The sequence below is a fragment of the Leucoraja erinacea genome, chromosome 14, assembly GCF_028641065.1.
Source record: "Leucoraja erinacea ecotype New England chromosome 14, Leri_hhj_1, whole genome shotgun sequence".
Classification (NCBI taxonomy): domain Eukaryota; kingdom Metazoa; phylum Chordata; class Chondrichthyes; order Rajiformes; family Rajidae; genus Leucoraja; species Leucoraja erinaceus.
In genome coordinates this window covers 25,852,522-25,875,462 of record NC_073390.1, presented here as the reverse complement: position 1 = coordinate 25,875,462, position 22,941 = coordinate 25,852,522, and the positions used below count along the sequence as shown (strand labels likewise).

The following is a 22,941-nucleotide window of genomic DNA, read 5'->3' as shown; positions in this document are numbered from 1 at the left end:
AAGAACAAAACTGTTAGAGACATCAGCCAAACCTTAGGCTTTCTAAAATCAACTGTTTGGAACAACATTAAGAAGAGAGCATGGGTGAGCTTACTAATCGCAAAGGGACTGGCAGGCCAAGGAAGACGTTCAAAGCTGATGACAGAAGATAAAGATGACCACAAAAATAAGATGGCCAGGTTACAGTTTGCAAGAAGTACTTAAAAGAGCAACCACAGTTCTGGAAAAAGGTTTTGTGGGCAGATGAGATGAAGATTAACTTATATCAGAGTAATGGCAAGAGAAAAGTATGGAGGACAGAAGGAACTGCCCGAGATCAAAGCATGCCACCTCACGGTTATGGCCTGGGCATGTATGGCTGCTGCAGGCACATAATCACTTATCTTCATTGACGATACAACTGCTGATGGAAGTAGCATAATGGATACTGAAGTGTATAGACACATCCTATCAGCTCAAGTTCAAACAAATGCCTCAAAATCTATTGTCCGGCAGTTCATTCTACAGCAAGACAATGATCCCAAACATACTGCTAAAGCAACAAAGGAGTTTTTCAAAGCTAAAAAATCCCTAAAAGCAATTTTAGTCACTATCCTATTGGAAGGAAGTGATAACATTAGAAATTGTACAGAGGATATTAACCAGGATATCAGGGGCATAAGAGACTGCAGATGCTACAATGTCAAGAAAAAACAAAGTGCTGGAGGATCGCAAGGGGTCAGGCCCTTGGAAGGAATGAACAGGCAAAATTGTAGGTCAGGATCATTTTCAGGCTGCTTAGAATAGGGGAAGAACGTTGAAAACTAGAAGGGGGAGGAGTGGCAGGACGAAGCTTGGCAAATGATAGGTGCATATATTTTTGGGAGGGGGGGGGGTTGGGGAAGAAGAGAAAGAGGGTTGATTCTGGTCAAATGGCCTGCAGATTCAAATGTACACAGACTGGACTGCTTCACCAGTCACCAACCAAGCCCACAGCTCTGACAACAGGTTTCTATCCAGCGTCGCCACCTGCTGCCGGTAACAAAACTCTTGCTTTTTTCCCAGTCCAGTGAATTTTCCCTGAAACTCCTAGAAACTGAACTGCTTTTTGTGAGTTTCTATGTTATTTAAATAACCCCAAAATACCACAATGAATAACCCAAGGAAATCCCATCAGTCTGAAGAAGCATCCCGACCCCAAAAGTCACCTATCCTTGTTCTTCAAGGATGCTGCCTGACCCGCTGAGTTACTCCAGTACTTTGCCTCTTTCCCAATAAATTAGATCAGTGTTGGAGACTCACCATCAAATTTAGCCAGTCTTTAAATACTAATCCTTGAGCGTTTTTGATGCTTCATGAAATTGGATCTAAACTTGAAAGGTTTCCTTGTTGCATCTTTTGGAAGTATCATCTTTCAAATCGCTCGTTAAACCAAGGCAGTCATGCCTCCCAGGTGAGCATAAAAGAGTCCCATTATTCACTGCTTCAAGAGCAGCAGGGAGCTTTCCGACATTTATCCCTCAGCCAACAGCTAAAAACAGACTACCTGATCATTATACTGCAATCGGTGGAATCTTGCTGAGTGCAAATCAGCAGCTGTAATTTTTCATTACTGCAATATGCATCTGGAAATTCAATTGTGCAATGTTGCTTTTGCCCATTTCGAACAATTGGAAATCAGTCTTTGCTGAACGGAACTGTGATAATGACTATTTGAGTCATTTTGTAGCAGTCCAGATACATAATCAGGCACTTTTAGATGCAAGTCAGGCAACTCCCCAACACCGTCTCCCCATCAAGGTACACATTACTAGTGTAATTCATGACCGAGAAGCAGAAAAAAAAATTGTTATTTCAGATTTTCAGTATCTGCAAAATGCTGGAATACTCAGTTAGGCAGAAGAGAAATGTGATGAAGGAAGTTAAGTGATAACTTTGATTCTCTTTCTGCAGATGCTGCCTGGTGAGCTATTTTCAGCACTGGTTTTATATCATATTGAAATTAAGATATGTAGTAATCCCGAGGCTTGGACTAATAACCTGGCGACAAGTTCAAATTCCATCATGACATCCAGCGAGTTTAAATTTGGATGACTAAATAATTTGGAGCAAAAAGCCCATCGGGTTCACAAACCCCTTTGAGAAAGTTAAATTCCCAGCCAGAACCAAGCGTCACTCTAGACCAACAGCAAGGTCCTCTTGGAAGGCCCAAGTGAGTTGCAATAGAAACTGAACCAAAACGTCGTCCTCAAAACATCTAAAGACTGCTTATCAAGTTGGGAGGACCGACCAGCAGAATACTTCAGAAACGGCATATCAGAATCACACTCACAAAATGATGCCTTTATCTCCATTATCCATGTCCACCAACACGACTCGTACAGTCAAGAAAGATTGGGCCTGGAATCCTGCAGCATTCATTCCAAACCCAATGGCATCAACTAACACAAGTATAAAAAACAAAACTACCTATTACCTCGTACAACTAAAAATATTGTTGACAACTTGACCATGTTTCAAATCTGAGCTGTACTGCTGGATATATCACGTAAATGTTAACGTACATTGTTCCTTGAAAGTGGTCTCACAGGTAGATAGGGTGGTCAAGAATGTATAATGGCATGTGGGCCTTCATCAGTCAGAGTATCGAGTATAGAAGTTGGTAAGTTATGTTACAATTGAACAAGACATTGATGAGGCCACATTTAGAGTATTGTGTTCAGTTTTGGTCACTCTGTTATAGTTAAGAGATTTTTAAGCTGGAAAGGGCACAGTGAAAATTCACAAAGATGTGCCAGGAATCAAGGGCCTGAGATATGGGAAGGATTGAGCAGGCTAGGACTTTATTCCTTGGAGCGCACGAGGATGAGGGGTGATCTTGTAGAGGTGTATAAGTTCATGAGAGGAATTAATAGGGTAAATGCAGAATATTTTGCGCAGAGAAGGAGAATCAAGAACCAGAAGATATAGGTTAAAGTGAGGGGCGGGAGATTTAATAGGAACTTGACATGCAGCTATTTTATTTTACACAAATTGTGGTGGCTATATGGAACAAGCTGCCAGAGGTGGCCGTTGAGGCAGGTATTATCACAATGTTTAAAAGATTTTTGGACAGGTATATGGATAGAAGTATATAGGTTGATTACAGTCAGGAGGGATTAGTATAAATAGACCATGTTGCGCTGCATGGACAAGTTGGGCCGAAGGGCCTGTTTCCACATGGTATAACTCTATGACATGCACCTAGTTTAGTTAGGACTCTGTGACTTGAAAGTTTCCCAGAGATTTGTGAATTATTTGTGGAATATTGCTTCAAAGTTGGGTATTGCTTAAGAACAGGTTGATGCATTGTGTGTAGTTTTGCTGCTATCTCTTTCCTTTGTTGTCAATTGGAGCTTATAATAAATACAAACCCTAGACAGAGTGAGAGCATTGCCTTCCTGTTAGTTCGGTGGACTGGGACAAGCATGCTTCACAACCAGTTTGTATTTGGGTCAGGTGTTGGATGTCCACAAGAAGTAGAGTTCTGGATGCTTGTGGGGCATCCAGAACTCGACTATAACATTTGTTCTGAAATGCATTCTGATCCTTCAAATGGAGGGACAGCACAGTGACACAGTACTCCAAGTGTGGCCTCACCTTCGTTTTGTACAACTGTATCATGTCCCAACCTCTATACTCAGTATCCTGACTGATGAAGGCTAATGTACCGAAAGCCTTCTTGACCACCCTATCTACCTGTGACGCCACTTCAACTTTCTCATTGGTAGGCATCAATCAGTAGGAACTGGCAAAAACACTTCCTACTCAATGACCATCAACACAAGGGCATCTCAAGGCTGTGTGTTCAATCTTTGTTCGACTCTCTCTACATACATGACTGTGCAGCCAGACACGGATCCAACGCCCTATTTAAATTTGTCGACACCACCTTTATTAGATGAATAATGAGTATTGATGAATAGGAGAGAGAACGATACAACACAATCATTTCGGACATTCTCAATGATAAATTGGTCACTCTCGGCCTCCCTACTCTCACATGTGCCTGGATAAAAGATTTCCTCACCAACCGGCCCCAGACTGTGAGACTCGGCCCCCACCTCTCCTCCACTCGCAGGTTGAGTACTGGCTCCCCACAGGGCTGTGTGCTAAGCCCCCTCCTATACTGTCTCTACACCCACGACTGTAGTCCGGCCCACAACAACAACCGCATCGTCAAATTTGCTGACGATACTACTGTAGTCTGACTTATTTCAAAGGGACACGAGGCAGCCTACAGAGAGGAAGTCCTGAAGTTGACAACCTGGTGCTCAGAAAACAATCTGGCTCTGAACACCAGGAAAACAAAAGAGCTCATTGTCGACTTCAGGAGGCACAGCACCGACTTAGTCCCCCTACATATCAACGGCGAGTGTGTGGAGAGGGTCAACACCTTCCGGTTTCTCGGCGTCCTTATCTCTGCTGATATCTCCTGGACAGACAACACCACAGCGGTCATCAAGAAGGCTCAGCAGCGGCTGCACTTCCTGAGGGTTCTCAGGAAGCACAACCTGGACTCTAACCTGCTGCTGACCTTCTACCGCTCGTCCATCGAGAGCCTGCTGACATACTGCATTACAGCATGGTACGGCAGCTGCACCATGGCAGATAGGGAGAGGCTTCAGAGGGTAACTAGGACAGCACAGAAGATCATTGGTTGCCCTCTCCCCTCCCTGATGGATATTTACACCTCCCGCTGCCTTAGCAGGGCAAAGAATATCATCAAGGACAGCTCCCATCCTGCGTTTGGACTGTTCGACCTGCTGCCCTCTGGAAGGCGCTATAGGTGCATCAAAACTAGGACAAATAGACTCAGGAATAGTTGTTTTCCGAAAGTCATAACTACTCTTAATTCACACATGCACCGACTTCACAGCCCAACACCCGGACTTACATCTATTCTATCCACGTACTGAAATTTGGAACTGTAATGTGTATTGTAACTGTAATTTTTAATATTTTTAAAAAAAAAAAAAAATATTTAATATAATTTTTAAACATCTGCCTAAGAATACTACCTATTCATCCTTCACCATTTTGCCTTTATAGATATGTATATAGCGCCGCAGAATTGTGCACCTATCCCCCCCCCCTCCACCTTTTGTTTTGTTTTCTGTTTCTTTTTTTTTGTACTAAATTATATGTATGCACTGAGTACGAGCTGCTTTTAATCTCATTGTACATGTATAGTGACAATAAATGGCATATCTATATATCTATATCTATAATCTTTTTGAATCATAACTGAACAACAATCATGCTCTGAATCATGCTCAGTCTGAAGAAGGGTTTCGCATGACATACAAACTTTTAAAAATGCACTATAGGACTTTATATGCGCTGATTTTAACATCGGGAGCCTGGGATCTCTCGCCGAGATCACCAGTGGTGGAGCTCTGTCCAGCGCAGCCTGTCGGATTCGGAAGCCGCGGTCTCCAGTAAGGAAGCAGCCGTTCCAGGCATCCCAAGCCACGGAGAGTGTTCTCCCGACACGGAGCACCACCACCCGGCGAGAAGGGCCTGAAACATCAGGCCCCGTAGCGGCGACTGCGGAGGCCTCAATAGGCCCGACTATGGGTAGACAAGGGGATGGGGACTGGACTCTGTGCCGTCCCTCACAGTTGAAACCATTGTCGGGGGATGTTTTAATGTTTTATGTTAAATTCTTCTTTAATGTTGTGTTGTATTCTTATTAGTGTGCTGCAATAGCAACTTGAATTTCACTACACCAATTGGACCCATGCTGTTGGGTTGAATCACAACTAGTTTTGGGAATAGCTCTGCCCAAGACCATAAGAAATTGCAGAGAGGCGTAAATCTTCCCCAGTCCATCATACAAACCAGACCTCCCACCATTGACTTCATCTGAACCACGCTGCCTCAGAAAAGCAGCCATCCCTGCCATTCCTTCTTCTCCCTGCTCTGGTCCAACAGAAGATACAGAAACTTGAAAGCACGCACCACTGCACAGTTTCTTCCCCTCAGTTATCAGATGCTAAATGGTCCTTCCATAAGCCAAGGTACTGTCCAATTCACTTCTACTCCATTGTGGGCATTGGATTTTGTCCATGGAACTGATGTGCCACAATGGTGAGAACTATATACTGCACTCTGTTTCTTCCCCTTTGCTCCATTGTACTTGAGTTTGACGCGAATGCATTTACCTATAGTATTATGATCTGATTGGATAGTATGCAAAACAAAGCTTTTCACTGTACCTTGGTACACTTACAAAAATAAGGAATTACTGGGATGGCTGCTTTTCTGGGGCAGCATGGTTCACTTACAATAAAAACTATTATAGATGTACAGAAGAAAGCATATTGCAACACTGCCTGGTTTAGTAACATGAAATCCCAGGAAAGGAGGAAGCTACACAAAGTGGGAGACATTGCCAGTCAATCAAAAAGGCAGCTACCATCATCAAAGGCCCTCGTCACCAAAGGCTCTCATCTCACCATTATCATCAGAAAGAAGGTACATAAGCCTGAAAATCGTGACCACCAACTTCAAGATCAGCTTCTTCCTTTCAATCATCAGACCAAGGAACTGATTGTCGACTTTGGAAGAGGAAGAAAGGGGAACCACAAATCTGTCCTCATCGACAGGAGTCAAAAGCTTCAAATTACTGGGCATGTACATTTCTGACGATCTGTCCGATGCACAGCACATTGTTGCAATCACAAATAAAGCCCATCATTTCCTTCAAAGATATAGGAGATTTGGTATATCAACGATTACTCTCTTGAACTTCTACAGGTATACAATAGAGAGGATGTTGACTGGTAACAGCAGTTATTAAGATTACAAAGGGAGGGCTTCAATGGACAAGAGCAATGATAATGAAACGTGGTCAAGCTAAATTCATTAAATAAGCAAATCACAAAAAATTACAAAGAGAAATCACCCAACATGTAAGAGGGCGGAAAATGTCACTGGTTGATGATAGATTTCGGAGGAAGTGATGTAAATAGAAGGGAGAAACAAATTGGCTGTACTGATACAACAGAATGAACTAGGGTGCAAAATTCTTGTGCAGAAGACTGGTTCAGATGCACCGCATCCAAGGTTAAATTTTATCTAATTAACTTTAATTAATGTAATTGAATGTTAAATTAAAATTAATGTCAAAATTCATTTTATTAATGATATCACATTTATGCATTTACCTTGGTGCAAATCTTAATTCCATCAAGCCAAGAACAGATCATGATGAAAATATATTGTGTAGATATCGAAACTTCACATGTTAGAACTTTACTGAATCATTAAGAAATGCTTAACAATCTAAATGTCCAAATCAAACCATCACACATGGTTATTTACCTCAACCTTTTTATTTAGCTTGTTGAGTTCAGACATGCACTCCTTCCTGTCTTTCCTGTCCTTCATGTCCTCTCTCGCTTCCTTGAACTGCCGTCTCTGCAACTTCTCGTAGCTTTTCTTCAGTTTCTCAATCTTAAAGTATGAAAGTGTAATTCAAGATTTGATTATTTTGAGGAAATATCTATTTCCCTCTTCTGATGAGCACTTGTTATTACACACATCTAATTTGTGGTGTGACCGACTAGCACAGCACAAAACATTAATAAACACAGCACATAAGTAGAGCTAGGCAAGTTGCCTGCTCATTGTTTTTCGGCATTGAAGTACATATGAGCAAACATTGGAGGGTACTGATGGCTTTAACATCACAACCAGCTTCGTGGTGGGTACAGATCGCAATAACATTATAATCAACCTTGCCGTGGGTACAGGTGACAATAAAATATGGTGGAAAATGGGTGGAAATTAATCTCTTTTCTAGATTTGTGGTGGATCAAAATGAAATAAAAATGCCCGAATGCTCCAGATGTCACCAACAAAGTCAAACGGCAGAAGTAGGTTGATGCCAAGCTAGGACAAGACAAGGTCCAAGTGAGATCAGGATCAGGTCCCAGACAGAGCCAACGGTTCATTTCAAGGGTCTCAATCCGAAACGTCACCCATTCCTTCTCTCCAGAGATGCTGCCTGTCCCGCTGAGTTATTCCAGCTTTTTGTGTCTATTTTCTGAGTACAGCAATGGGTAGTAAATTTGACAATGGAAATGGTCTCAAAGAAAACAGGAATGGGAGATTTATATTTAAGCATAAAATTAGCTCTTTTTGTAAACTAAAAATTCTATCTTTGATAGTACCTCTTCTTGAAATATGTTGAGCTGCGATTCATACTGCACTACCATATCGTGTTGAGTTTTCTCACTGTCTTGTAAGTATTGTCGCAACTGGTCCACCTGAATGACAGAAAAACTGTGTAAAGATCATCAAATAATCACACATTCAGCAACATATTGCAAAGAAGGCAGTTCATTTTTTACCTAGTCTCTCTACCTCAGCTGTTGCAACAAAGATCAGCCAAATTTGCTATCTCGGTTTCCTCTTTAGCTCCCTGCCATTGGAATCCAGTCAATTTCATTCAGTATTATATCAAGAAATTGCTTTGAGCAGTGGATACAGAAAAAACTGAGGTCCGGGAGGATGTCAGATATTGACATCACAGTCAAGGTACTCAAGTACGATTGCCACACCAGTTAATTACTGACCCATCAGTTTCTTCTCAATTAGATTAGCGGAGCTTGCGAACGATTGCGTAATCAAGCAGAAATTATTCACCATTAATCAATTTTCGTTTGACAAGACCATTTGCTTCTTCCTAACATGTCATTACAGCCATGGCCAAAAAACCTGAATTCCATTGCAAGGAGACTGATATCGAGGCAGCAATTAACCCAGTACGAGATCAAGGAGCTGGAGTCAAAGGAAATTGAGTAGAAATTTCTTGTCAGGCTGGATTCAATAGTCACAGGAACAGGAATAATAAATGGTTGTAGGTCAACTCAACAATAGGATAGAGCTGCCGTCCTTCTTCAGGGTAGAATCGAAGCTAAACCAGTTTTAGTTACAGAGAGAAAGGTGAGATGAATTTTGTTTATTTTTTCAGCAGTATCAAAAGCTGAGCGTAAACCTGATAGAAGTATATAAAATTGTGAGAGGCATAGAGAAGATTGACAGTCAGAAATAGACAAAAAAAAGCCTGAGTAACTCAGCAGATCCTCAAGGGGTTCTCAATCTCTTTCCAGTACTCGATATCATCATTATTTGATATCTAGCCCACAATGGTGGTGTCGTCTGTGAATTTATAAATTGAATTAGATTTGTACACGGCTGCACAGTCGTGGGTGTACGAGTAAAGAAGGGGGCTGAACACACATCCTTGCGGAGCGTCAGTGTTGAGGATTATCATAGAGGATGAGTTTAAGAAGGAACTGCAGATGCTGGAAAATCGAAGGTACACAAAAATGCTGGAGAAAATCAGCGGGTGCAGCAGCATCTATAGCATTCCTTCGCTCCATAGATGCTGCTGCACCCGCTGAGTTTCTCCAGCATTTTTGTGTATCATAGAGGATGAGTTGGCTTCTATCCTCACTGATTGGGTTCTATTGGTCAGGATGTCGAGGATGCATTTGCAGAGATGAGTGTTGACTCTTAAGTCCCACAAGTTTGATGATGAGCTTAGAAGGTATAATGGTATTAAAGGCAGAGCTGTCGGTTGGGAAAAGGAGTCTGACATAGGTGTGTCTCTTATCCAGGTATTACAGGGTTGAGTATAGGGCCTGGGAGATGGCATCATCCGTGAACCTGTTGGGACGGTAGGCGAACTGCAGTGGGTCAAGGCAGCTTAGTAGAATGGATTTGAGGCATTCCATGACTAGCCTCTCAAAGCAAATCATGATGGTGGACCTCATCCCTTCAGAAAGTGAACGGTTGAGAGATGTTACCATTTAATTTTTTTTCCCATTATTGTTCCAAATCCACATTCTTTTCTCTCTTTAGACATGTGATTTGATACAGAATTCACACAATGTTTATTCTGCAATCCTTAAGACTTATCAGTTCCATCATTACAGACTTCCCACATGCCCTGTTGTCCTTGCCATATCAGTGTAGAAGGCTTTGGGCAAAATGGGTTGCCCATGGCAGTATTGACAAAGGGGGCCGAAAGGCCTGTTCCATGATATGCTCTATGACTTTTTGGCATTCAGTAGGTATCTTTGGAATGCATTGCCAGGTACAATATTGGAGACAAATTCATCTGAAAAGTAAATTGAATAGGTATCTGAAAGAAAAGAATTTAGGTAATGGATAGAGGAATGGGACGAGCTAAATTGCACTCACATAAAACCAGTCTATTATCGATGGGCTGAATAGTGCTGAAAAAAAGATGGTGCGAGCAGACGGTGGAGAGGATCGATGCCAGTGAGCAGGCTGTGGACTCACCTTCTGTGGCTTCAGAGGCACTCTGGGTCAGCTGCAGGAGGTGCCTCAGCACAGAGTCAGAGATGTGAACATGGGAGGTGAGGAACGGCACAGCTGGAGACTCCACAGAGGTCAGATGAGCATGCAGATCGAATGCAGCCTCTAAGCAACACTCATCGGCAAGGAGCAGTGGAGGACACCGATAGCATCGCAAGGCCGGCCCCTGCAATGCTGCGTGCTACCGCCAGGACAACGGGCCTTTAAGACCAAGATTAGACGCCACATTGTTAAGAACTTTCAATCTTGAAGGATACAAAGCTATTGTGTACTGCCTAGAATGTACTATTCTTGCACTCTTGTGTCTGTGTGATATGCTTATGTATAGTAAGATTTTTATTGAATTGTATAAAAAGGGAATTTCACTGTATCGAGGTACACGTGAAAACTAAATACCATTGAGCTCTCCATACCAGAACCATTTGGAGTGTGAAGTTAGGCAATAACAATGGCACTGGAAAGTACACAACCCATGTGCATAATACTAATAAATTGGCTGTTGCCTGCCATTTAATATGTAATTTATTTGAATTGCACAAAATGACATTTTGCTCCAAACATCTCATAAAGAATAGCTGTAATGTGAAGCATTACTGCCATCTAGAGGTTGAATTGAGCCTTCAGTACAATCGTCAGCCATGACAAACTTAACCTTAGTCACATATTCAAAATGAAAATCAAATGCAACTTTTAAGGTGAATCCAAACACATCACAAGAAGCACTACATTGCTTTAGATTTCAGTGGTTTTGGCAAGCTACATGGATCTGTAATTGTGATAAAGCATATATTAATGTTAGGTTATCATCAGGGACTTGAAGTACACTTTTAACTCTTACATTGGAAAATATTAAATTAAATGCAAATAAAAATTTAAGGTGAAATTTCCTTTCAGATTCTCTTTTCAAGGTCAGCATTATCTCATTGGGGTCACGTCTGGCAGAAATACCTTCCATACCAAATCTGGCCCAGAGACACTGATCTGAAACTGATGAGCACTATTGCTCTGGCCCAAAGACTTGGTTGGTCATTCCTCAGTCATGGTCCGAGTAAACCATCAGATTCAGATCGCATTTTGTCACATACACCAAAATGCAATGAAATTTGTTGTTTGCATGAAGTTTGTGTATATGACAATCAATCCTCCACTCTTAAAATCACATACACTATTTATTACACCACACGGAATCTTACACAGATCATTGTGGACTGATATCTGCAGTCAACTGCTAAATATGCACGATCGCAGTGAGTTTTTCTCCTACCTCTGTCTGTTTCTGGTCGAGCAGTGGCTGAATGGCACCAAGCTCCTGTTCTCGAGCCTTTAGCCTTGTCTCCACTGACTGGAACTGTGCTTCCCATTCCGCCTTTTTATGGGCCATCATGATATCAATCTGCTTCATCAGTTCTTGCAATTCAGCTTCACAGGTGGTGAGGACGCTGCTGCAATTCAATTAAAAACCAAGGGAACTCAGAGAGAGAAAAATACATTTTTAGATTTGCCTACAGATTCCATTTTTAACATACGGATTTTAGCGCAGCACTAATGACTGCATAATATTTAATAATAGTCCTTTAGATCTTGGCTTGTTGAGAGGAACAATTTATAGACAATAGCCGTTCTGATTGGCTATTTCTCACATCTTCACTGTAACTGTCATCTGCCCCACTGGTATCAGAACAAAGAGGTTGATTACAAGTCCCACTATATCAATTTACAAAACTATGTGATCCAGCAACTCGCAGACCAATATTCTTTGGGGAAGGGAATCTGCCTCTCATCTGGCCTGCCTTACATGTAACCTAGGTCCCAAACTAAGTACAGTAAAACTATGATAATATGGTATCCGATTGTTCAAAAATCCCAACGTTCGACATCTAGCTCACTTTATAGTACTTTTAGTCCTCATTACCAGTTCAGTTCAATTTAGTTTATTATCCGTGGATCCACGATGTCGACTATCACTCAGACTGTGGGACAGGTGTGTGCATAGCACTTGAGGTCACAGTTGACAACACTGGAGAATGAACAAGGACCACAGCGCTGGTAGCTAGCTCTTCAGGTCCTAGAGGAAACTCCGACCACGCAAGTCCAAGCTAGAGTCACCCAATTATCAAGGAAACCGAAAAATTGATGCCCGTTTGAGCCGAATTCAAGCGACAGTGAATTAGCCAGAAATTGAATGGCTAAAGACACTATTCAGCTCAATATCAGCTTTATCTAAATGCAAATAAGCTGCAGACATTGGAAGTCTGGGAATGGGAGATGTATGGGGAATAAAATGCTAGAAATAATGGACAAATTAAACAACATTTGTGGAGAGAAACTGGGTTAACATTTTAATTCAATTACCTTTTATCAAAACTGTTCTCATCTGAAAAATTGAGCTGTTTCTCTCCTCATTGAGGCCATCTGATCTGCTGAGTATTTCCAGCATTCTATTTATACTGGCTATGATGGCGCCGTTCTGTGGCAACATTTTGCCAACAACTTAACAGCAAAAGATCAAATACAACACTTCTGAACTTATTTGTATCACAGAAACAGCACAAATCACTGCTGTAACTGACAGGCAGCTAGTTCATTTAAATGGATTAGCGCTATTCCCATCTCCCGATGGCAACAGAGCAACCACTTATAAAGGATTCCCTGAGTGCTGGGTATTCTCCCATGTCATTGAGAATTGCAGGGTGCAGTTCCAGGAAACACTGGGAAGGCATCCATTGTGTCCGGAAACGTGGTCGATGGGGCAGCTTGCAAGCAAGACCAAAGAGCAGGGGACGACAATCCCCCACTGGGTTGGTTATGGCGCATATCAACTCCGACTTCAGCAAGAACCTGAACCCACTGCAATTTCCTTATCACCACAATAAATCAATGGGGGATGTGATCTTGCTGGCTCTCCACTGGACCACTTGGGACTACAAAAATACATACATCAGGCTACTGTTCACAGACTACAGCTTAGCATTCAACACTATTATCCACTCCAAACTAGTTACCCAGCTCAGAGAACTGGTCCTCAAGCATCCTTTTGCAACTGGTTCCTCAACTTCCTCATCAACAAAGTGCAATTGCTATGAATTGACAACATTTCCTCCTCGATACACATCAGGATGTGTGTCCTCCCCGATACACATCAGGGCACCTCAAGGATGTGTGCTCAGCCTCCTACCCTACTCACTTCTACCCATGACTGTGTTGCCGAACACAGTTCCAAATCCATCTTAAAAGTCACTGAGGTACCACTATTTTTGCACGTATTGCGGGTAAGTATAAGCCAGAGTATAGGAGGCAGATCGATTGTCTGATTGAATGGTGCCAGAATAACAGCCTTGCTCACAACGTCATTCAAACCGAGGAACTGATTGTTGACTTTGGAAGAAGAAGGCCAGGGATCCACAAAACATGTCTTCATCAATAGGTCAGTGGTGGGGAGAGTCAACAACTTCAAGTTCCTGGGCAGCAATGAAGGAGATTACAAAAAGTGGTGAACACTGCCCGCTCCATCACGGGTACTGAACTCCCAATCATCAAAGGAATCTACAAGAAGCTGCTCAAAAAGGCAACCAGCATCATCAGGACCCACGCCTACCCTGGCCACACTCTCATTTTATTCCTGCCATCGGGAAGAAGGTAAAGGAGTCTGAAAACTGTAATATCCAGGCTCAGAAACAGCTTCTTCCCAACAACCAACACTATGAACTCCAACTAAACTCCGAACTATGAACTGCAAGGGTTGCACAAGGGACAATTATATACGAGTACTGTGCTTACAACCTGTTGAGCTGCTAGTAAGAATTTCATTGTTTCGGGCATCAGCCACGAAAACACACTCTTGACACCGATGACCAAGACGGTACATTAGTTAAACTCACAATTTTCTTCACTACTCTTCTTGATAACTTTGCAGCTTCGTCTTAATTTTCTCACACTTGAACTTTGTTACAATTCCAAAGATTTCACTCTCTCTTTATACGCTAGTATACCAAGGAAGCCATGAATTGTACCAGCTCTTTGAACAGGCACTTTTCCCAGTGCTTTGTAAAACTGCATCTTAGCAAATGCTATCAGTTTCAAGAAAGATCCAATGCAAATATGCTGACATTTGTAGATATGGGCAATAACTGTATACCAATGCAGTTTAGATTTTTACCATTTTTTCAAAGCCAGTGAATCCCTAATCATCACATTTTCTAAACATAAAAGACCACCATGCCTGCCAGATTATTTATTTCTGCTTACCCATCATGGCCAAGATGCTGCACTGCTTCTAACAGAGCCTCCATTTCCTCCCAGCTTCAGAGAGACAACTTTGAAGAGAAAGTATTAGAAACATTAAAAAGATTCATTTTTCATTTAAAATGTATGTCACAATTGGTTAAACTTGTAATTTTACATTGATCACGATTCCTGTATTATGAGTTACCTTACTCTCATCTATTTTTCCTGATCTGAAGCTAGTTTCAACTCCAGGATTCTCCTTCCTTATCCTAATTGATTTTAAATTCCTAATGCGCTGTTAAATCTATGGAAACATGCACAGTCTAGATCAGAGAGTGGAATCAATTGGATGGTTACATAGCACCATTGGTCAAAAGTCATAATACAATTTTTTAAACTAAACTCAATTTTAAAATATCCTACCAAAAAATGGTTGTTTTGTTTGAATGGATGTTTGATGTAGTATACCTGGACTTCGGAAAACTCGTTGACAAGGTCCCTGGATTGAAAGCAATTGACAAAGCTGCCTTAAGTTCGTTTGGTAACAAGAGGCAGACAATGAAGATCAGAGGCTGTTTTTGCAAAAGGAAGCACATGCCTTGTGGTCCATTGCAAGAATCAGATTCAAGACCCAGGCTCTTTGTTATGAATTGACCATTAGATGTGAAAATTGATGCAAAGAAAATTGATCAATTGAAAATTGATGGCTCTCTTGATGAGCTGGAAAGATGGGCAGAGTAATGACAGATGAAAATTAAATCTGAATAAGGACACACATAATGAATGGTAGGACCCCATTAAATACCAAGAACTGGGTGATCTTTGTGTACAAGTCCAAAGATCGCTGACGGCAGAAGCACAGGTATGTAAGTCGGTTAAGCATACGGGATATTTGACTTTATAGTCAATTCATGGAATTAAAGAGCAGGATGTTGTTTGATTAAAGAGTTGTTAATTGTGAAGCCAGAAGAAGGAATCTAGGGGGAGAGGAAGGGAAGAAATAGGTGCAAGTCCAGGTGGAGCACAGGACTGGGGAGGGAAAGGGGAGGAAAACATCTCAATATCTATTCAGTTAATATAGACTCCAAAAGACTATTTGCATCTCACGCAGGTTTCCATTAAGAAGCATATTGCGAGACAACTGGGATATATTATATACACTCTGTCCCTTCAGGCAAGATATTAATTCTGTTTTTGAATACCTGCGCTATCCACTGACAGGCTATCAAACTAAATATAAATATTCCCGCAATCCTTCCACCATGCTAACTTCCAACCCCATGAATCATTATTTCACACATAAGCAGAAAAATCTGATTAATTGAGAGCACAGTTGGAGAGGTAGATCGGTGGGTAGTGGGTGCAAACCTCAAATCTTTCCAAACAATCCCACCAAAGATCAGCATGCAAGAAAGAAATCATAGAAGAAGCAGATCCCTCCCACACTGCTTCCCAACATCTAATCTTGAAATTTCCCTTACTAGGTATTGTTTTATTCAGCACTATTTCCATCTCAAACTATCCCCAGTTCAGATTACAGTCTTTAATAGTCCCAACTCATTCATACCGGAATTATGTTAATCAGCAATGATATATAGCCAGTGCCCTGCATTCACTCTTCCTCGACACAAGTATATCACATAATAAATACCTTTGGTATGGACTTTGACACTGGTCCAATCTTTGGTATGAAATCAAACTTTTCTTTGTTTTCAACTATAAATATCAATGGTCGTCTTACTCTCGCAGCACATTATTTTGTAATTCCTCTCTAACCTTTATCTCCTCTATGACTGTCCTTTTGTTTAATTGTTCTCTTATACTTCAGATACTATATAAATACAATGTGTTGTTATACTATGTTTAGGGGCCATTTCATCAAAATCCCTCCAACAGCTCTTAAAATTTAATCCAACCTTCTAAATGTTTTCAATCTTAATCACATCCTGTACATTAGATATTGTATTATTACAATTAGCTTCATATTTTCAGCAGTTTTCCATGAGATTAGGTACAGTTTAATTTAGAGATACAGCGTGGAAACAGGCCATTGGCCAACGATCACCCGTACACTAGTTCTATGTTATCCCAGTTTTGCATCCTACACACAAGGGGAAATTTTACAGAAGTCAATTCACCTACAAACCTGCACGTCTTTGGAATGTGGGAGAAATCCGGAGCACCGGGAGAAAACCTATGCAGTCACAGGGAGAATGAGCAAACTCCAAACAGACAGCACCCGTAGTGAGGATTGAACCTGGGTCTCTGGCGCTGTAAAGCAGCAACTCTCCCACTTTGCCATCCTATATCACAGTATTATAACATTTCTTTCTTTTGCATTCTTGCATCTAGACTTGATGTGTAAAGTACTTTGTAAAGTTAAAATGCATGTACAATGATAACAGCTGAATCTTTTCTAATCTATGCTAGTCTGGTTGTCATTTCCAATTATAAAGTCATAGTCATGCTTAACATTCACCATTCTTTCCCCAGCATTCTGGCTAATTACAAAGTCAATATTGCTTCCATCATTATGTAATTGCGCTCCTCTCTTCAAGGTAACTGCACACTGCAGACATTTAAACATATTCACACGAAAATTAATTATCTATTAAAGATTTGTTCAATTATATTATTGATCCAATCTCTGGTAAGCATATTAATGCACATGTTTTGTTACCTCAATCATACTGAACAGATTGTTCACTGAACCCCTGGTGTATGTACTCAGGCAAGATGCGAAACAAAGGATAAATTAGTACTGCACATAGAAGGCATGCAAAGAGTAAGAAGAAAGAAAGAAAGCAAAGAAAAGACACTAAAATGAGGAAAAAAATCATTTGAGGTAAACTGTTTGAAATTAAAGTTATTTTCAGGTTAATGGTCACAATCAGCTTTGTTTCCCTTTCAATGACATCACTCCACTTTTACATTCAATACAAAAACCCACAACAAAATAGTTGCAGGTTGATTTTATAAATTAAATATCTGAACACCTGCAGATTATGGAATAGGGTCAGAATGCCAGAAAACATGAAGTTTTATAGCTTTATGAAGAATAAGCTTCATAGGATCTTTGGTCTTCATTGGCCTCATCACAAGAGCTAAGCAGAGAGGCAGACAAGCAAAGTGAAACTCTGCTGCACTGGCCAATGTCCATCGCACACCCTGAAACAACCCCAATGTCCGCACCAACATCCCAAAGAATTCCCCACTCAACAACCACAGCCTCTTGATAAGCCCTTGCCAGAACACCCCCACATTCCCGCTCAACCAATGCTACTTCCCCCACGACTCCCCTTCTGCCATCTCTTCCCCTTATTCATCCCCTTTCCTTCTCTGCCCCAATCGTCTCCAATCCTAGCTCCAGCGACTCCCTTCTTTACCCCTGCCTGTCTCCATCCATCCCCCACTTGTCCCTTTGCCACCAATCTCCAACCCTCCCCCTCAGCCATTCAATTCCATCGACTCCACCTCCTCTCACTCCCTCCACTCCTCAGCTATCCCCTCACCCTTCAATCTCTCCCTGTATCTCGACTGTTCCCATCCAGCTACAATTCCCCTCTCTCACCCCACCGTCCACTTCTTTATCCCCATGCCTCCAACCGTCCCCTGCATCTCTCCCCCCCCCCCCCCACTTCCTCTCACCCACCCAATCAATTCTCCCCTTTTCATCCCTACACCCTCCCTTCTTTTCCTTCCTCCCATCTTTCATCCTCCTCACTTCCACCCCTCCCTCTCACCCTTAGTATTTTACCCTTTCCTCCCCACTCCCTCTTGTCTCTCCCCTCACACCTCCATCCCATCTCTCCCCTCACACTCCCCTTCCCCCACCCTCGACCCTCCTTTCACCCCTTTCCCGTCCCTCACAATCTCTCTCCCAATTCACCCACTCCTCCCATTACTAACTAATGTCCCTCACCTATCCGTCCGCCACCACTCCCCAGTGCTTCACATCCCTCCTTCTCCTGTCCTCTATTCCCCTCTCCCCAACTCCTTCTCCCAATATCCCCTCCCTATATCTGCTCCTCCTTTTATCCCTCACCCCTCCCATTATCCCTCACCCCTCCCTTTATCTTCCCCTTTCCCTCCCCCCTTATCCTCCCCTTCTCATCCCCTTCCCCTCTCCCAAATCCTCCTCTTCCCCTCCCTTATCCTCCCCTCCCCCACCTTCTATCCTCCACCATCTATCCTCCACCATCTATCTATCTATCTATCCATCTCTTTCTTCCTTCCTTCCTTCCTTCCTTCCTTTATCTCTATCCCCTTCTATCCCTCCCTGTCCCTTTATCCCTCCTCTATCCCCTGCTACCCCACGCCCCCATCAACCCCTACCTGACATCCTTGCTCTCCCGCCATCCGAGTACGGACGGATCCCAGTGCGGCTGCGCACGTCTTTGCTGCGTCGGCGCGTTCGCGGCGCCCCCTGCTGGCGACGTTGGCCTCACGCACCAACAACTCCTGGGCGGAGGAACAGGGACAGGCCTGTGCTCGGGGCGGGGCCGAGGGAGGGATAGAAGAACTCGGGCCAAGGGACAGGGCTGGGGACAAAACTGGGCTTGGGGTAGGGCAGGGCAGGACTGAAGGAGGAGACGGGAACAGGGCCCCGAGGGTGGGGACTGGGCTAGCTGAGAGTGCGGGGACAGAGGTGGGGACGAGAGCAGACAGACTTGGTCAGATGGGCTGCAGATGCAGTGAAAGGTACAAGGACAAGATTGAGAAAGGGGTCAAGGCTAAGGGAAGGTGACAAGTCCGGAAGAGGATACTAGGAGAGGGCTGAGGGAACACATGCGCTGGGGAGGGGCAAAGGACAGAGCTGGGAGGACAGATTGGAGTGGTGGGAGTGGGCAGAGGGAGGGTCAAACCATGCTACTTGCAGTTGTGGCAATATTTTGGCAAGTCCGTTGAAATTCTGACTTCACTCAGTTTGAGCCGTTGCACTTCTTGGTCTTGCAGATGATGTATTTTGCTTGACAGGATTGTTTTGTACTTTCTGCCATTCAGTAGCTCTGCTGGTGATGTCAGCACTCAGTGGTGTTAGGAATGACAATAAGGCATGATTCCTTTGTCTCTCGGCATGTGATGACCATTTTCTTCACTGGACCTGTCTTTCTATAACCAATGTCCCCTCTGATGGTGCGGGGATGAGGTGGTGATGATTAACCCACATTATTCTGCTAATTCTTTGAATTATTTCGCAGAAGGCTGGGTCCCATTAGCACAAATTACCGTCTGAGATAATCCCTTGCTCAGCAAACAGGATCCATATTGCTGTAGATATTGTTCATAGAAAAATAGGTGCAGGAGTAGGCCATTGGGCCCTTTGAGCCAGCACCGCCATTAAATATGATCATGGTTGATCATCTAAAATCAGTACCCCGTTCCTAATTTTACCCCATATCCATTAATTCCTTTAGCCCGAATAGCTAACTCTAACCCTCTCTTGAAAACATCCAGTGAATTGGCCTCCACTGCCTTCTGTGACAGAGAATTCCACAATTCACAACTCTGGGTGAAGAAGTTTTTCCTCATCTCAGTCCTAAATGGCCTACCACTTATTCTTAAATTGTGACCCCTGGTTCTGGACACCCCCAACATCGGGAAAATTTTTCCTGCATCTAGCCTGTTTAATCCTTTAAGAATTTTATATGTTTCTATAAGATTCCCTCTCATCCTTCTAAATTCCAGTGAATACAAACCCAGTTGTAGATTGGCTATTGCATGTTAGCAAATTAGAATGCTTAGTAATTATAATGTGCCTAATTATAACATTCATAGTGTTAAAAACTCGCCCACTGCCTGCCAGTAACTGTAGCAGTGTGAACGTGTAATGACCTGCTTACAAGATTATGACCTGAACAATAAAGATGCTTGTGTTTCAACCTGTTTGAGCTCTTTACACCAGTTGACCCATTATTTTATCATATATCAGTCCCGCCATCCCGGGAATTAACCTGGCGAATGTATGCTGCACTCCCGCAATAGCAATAATTTCCTTCCTCTATTATGAGACCAAAATTGCACACAATACTCCAGGTGCAATCTCACCAGGGCCCTGTACAACTGCAGTAGGACCTCCTTGCTCCTAAACTCAAATCCTCTTACAATGAAGGCCATCATGCCATTAGCTTTCTTCGCTGCCTGCTGTACTTCCATGCTTACTTTCAGAGACTGATGCACACCCAGGTCTTGTTGCACCTCACCTTTTCCTAATCTGACACCATTCAGATAATAATCTGCCTTCCTGTTCTTGACACTAAAGTGGATAACCTCACATTTATCCACATTATACTACATCTGCCATGCATCTGCCCTCTCACCCAACCTATCGAAGTCACCCTGCACTCATAGCATCCTCATCGCCGCTCACACTGCCACCCAGCTTTGTGTCATCTGCAAATTTGCTAATGTTACTTTTAATCCCTTCATCTAGATCATGAATTTATATTGTAAATAGCAGCAGTCCCAGCTCCGAGCCTTGTGGTACCCCACTAGTCACTGCCTGCCTACCCGTTAATCCCTACTCTTTATTTCCTGTATTGCCAACCAATTTTCTATCCATGTCAGCACCCTACCCCCAATACCATGTGCTCAAATTTTGCCCACTAATCTTTGTGGGACCTTATAAATGTATTCCTAAGGTGTACCATGGTCATGGTGGCATCTCACTGGGTGTCATGTCTTCGTTTTATTGTATGTTTCCATCCCATATTCCTGGCATACACCACATTCAGACACCATCTTTTTTATTTATTTGTATATGTTCATCCAGTAGACAGCTGGTTTTGCCCTAAGCTTGTATTTCTCCATTCCCATGTGGCGGATTTATTCTTGATTCAGCTAGTAATGCACCATCTTCTACAGATATGTCACCTGATGGACCAGTATTGCCTTATTTCTGGGTGGACTTGTTTGATTCGCTCAGGCCATCCTTGGATCACTTGTGAGGTGAGCAGCTGCAACTCCTCATCTCTGCTGGTCTTATTTCTGATCTGGCTCAGCTTTGTAGGCGTCACATTTACAATGCGATGGATTTTGACATCAAGATCAACATGCTTCTCGTCTAGGTGGTAGGCGTGATAAAACTTCAACAACCATCATTTCCTTTCCTGATTTGTACCTCAGGGTGAAATCATAGTTCTTAAGCCTCAAGAGGAGTCTTTGAAGTCTGTCCGGTGCTGAACGTAAATTCCTTTTGTTGATTTGTTCCAGTGCCGAAGGTCACTTTCAATTTTGAATTTCTTTCCATACAAGTGAAACGTTTCACATCCATAGACCACTGCCACGAGTTCCCTTCCTTTATCGGCATATCTTGTTTCAGCTGGTGTTAGATCTTTCAAAGCAAATGCAATTGATCTACTATCATGACATAGAGTACCACCTACTCCCTTCTGAGATGCATCTAGTTGCAGAGTGACAGGCTTCCTTCTAATATAGTAGTGCAGCGTTGTCTCATGTGATCAACTGTTTGCTTATAGCGATGAAGGAGCTCATGAACTATTATTTCCAAATGCTTCATAGTTGTTATCAGTTGGTGCCTTCAGGTCACTGATAACCCTCACCTTATCCTCACTTGGTTTTACTCCGTCTGCTATGTAGTTCAAACCAAAGAACTGACATTCTGATACTTTAACGAAACACTTCCCAGAACTCAGTTTTAATGTTGGCTCTTCTGGTTTTCTCCATTACCTCATGGAGGTTGCAGTCATGGACTTTGTCGTATTGTCCAAAGACTTGAACGTCATCTGCTGTCCCAATTGCTCCTTTACAGTCACGCTAAGTCTCACGTATTTTCTACTGGAAGACATTCAAGATACAAGATTCAAGAGAGTTTATTGTCCTGTGTCCCTGAGAGGACAATGAAATTCTTGCTTTGCTTCAGCACAACATAACATAGTAGACATTGACTACCGAACAGATCAGTGTGTCCATATACCATTGTATAAATCTTGTCTTACTCAAAGACTAAATGGGAGGCGCTGAAATCGGTATTTTCCAAAGAGTGTATTGAAAGTATCGAGCATGGCTGACTCCTCATCGATCTTAATATTCCAATATCAGCATTTTCACAGCTGCTGATGTCAGATTAACTGCACTGTGCAGGGACCATTCTAGAAGCTGTGGAGTTTTGGAAGATAACAACTAATGCATATGTTAACGATTTGACTGCATTTTTCCAAACACTGAGATATAGATCTTCTTGACCTGCTTTATCACCTTTCAATCTGTAATATCTCTAATATTAGTGTTTGTTTATACTAATTACTCAGGTTATTCTGAGCTTGGTGTTCTTCATTCGCGAGATTTTATGTGTCCATTCAGAAAACGCACATGCAAATAATT

General features: G+C 42.4%; 1 protein-coding gene across 8 annotated transcripts in view; it reads right to left on the bottom strand.

Annotated features, from left to right (window-relative positions):
- Window positions 1-19,038, bottom strand: part of cep63 (centrosomal protein 63) — a 45,242-nt gene extending 26,204 nt beyond the window's left edge. The window contains exons 1-6 of one of the 8 annotated variants that reach the window (XM_055645904.1): window positions 17,279-17,423; window positions 14,804-14,902; window positions 14,620-14,687; window positions 11,639-11,816; window positions 8,199-8,294; window positions 7,348-7,479 (exon numbers count right to left, since the gene is read on the bottom strand). In XM_055645904.1, coding sequence (XP_055501879.1) covers window positions 7,348-7,479; window positions 8,199-8,294; window positions 11,639-11,816; window positions 14,620-14,663 — 450 coding nt within the window. In that variant the 5' untranslated portion in view covers window positions 14,664-14,687; window positions 14,804-14,902; window positions 17,279-17,423. Of the gene's footprint in view, window positions 1-7,347; window positions 7,480-8,198; window positions 8,295-11,638; window positions 11,817-14,619; window positions 14,688-14,803; window positions 14,903-15,021; window positions 15,086-17,278; window positions 17,424-18,933 lie in introns of those variants that run through there. The other 7 variants (XM_055645906.1, XM_055645908.1, XM_055645909.1 and 4 more) reach the window with 7 other exon arrangements.
- Window positions 19,039-22,941: the final 3,903 nt, after the last annotated feature.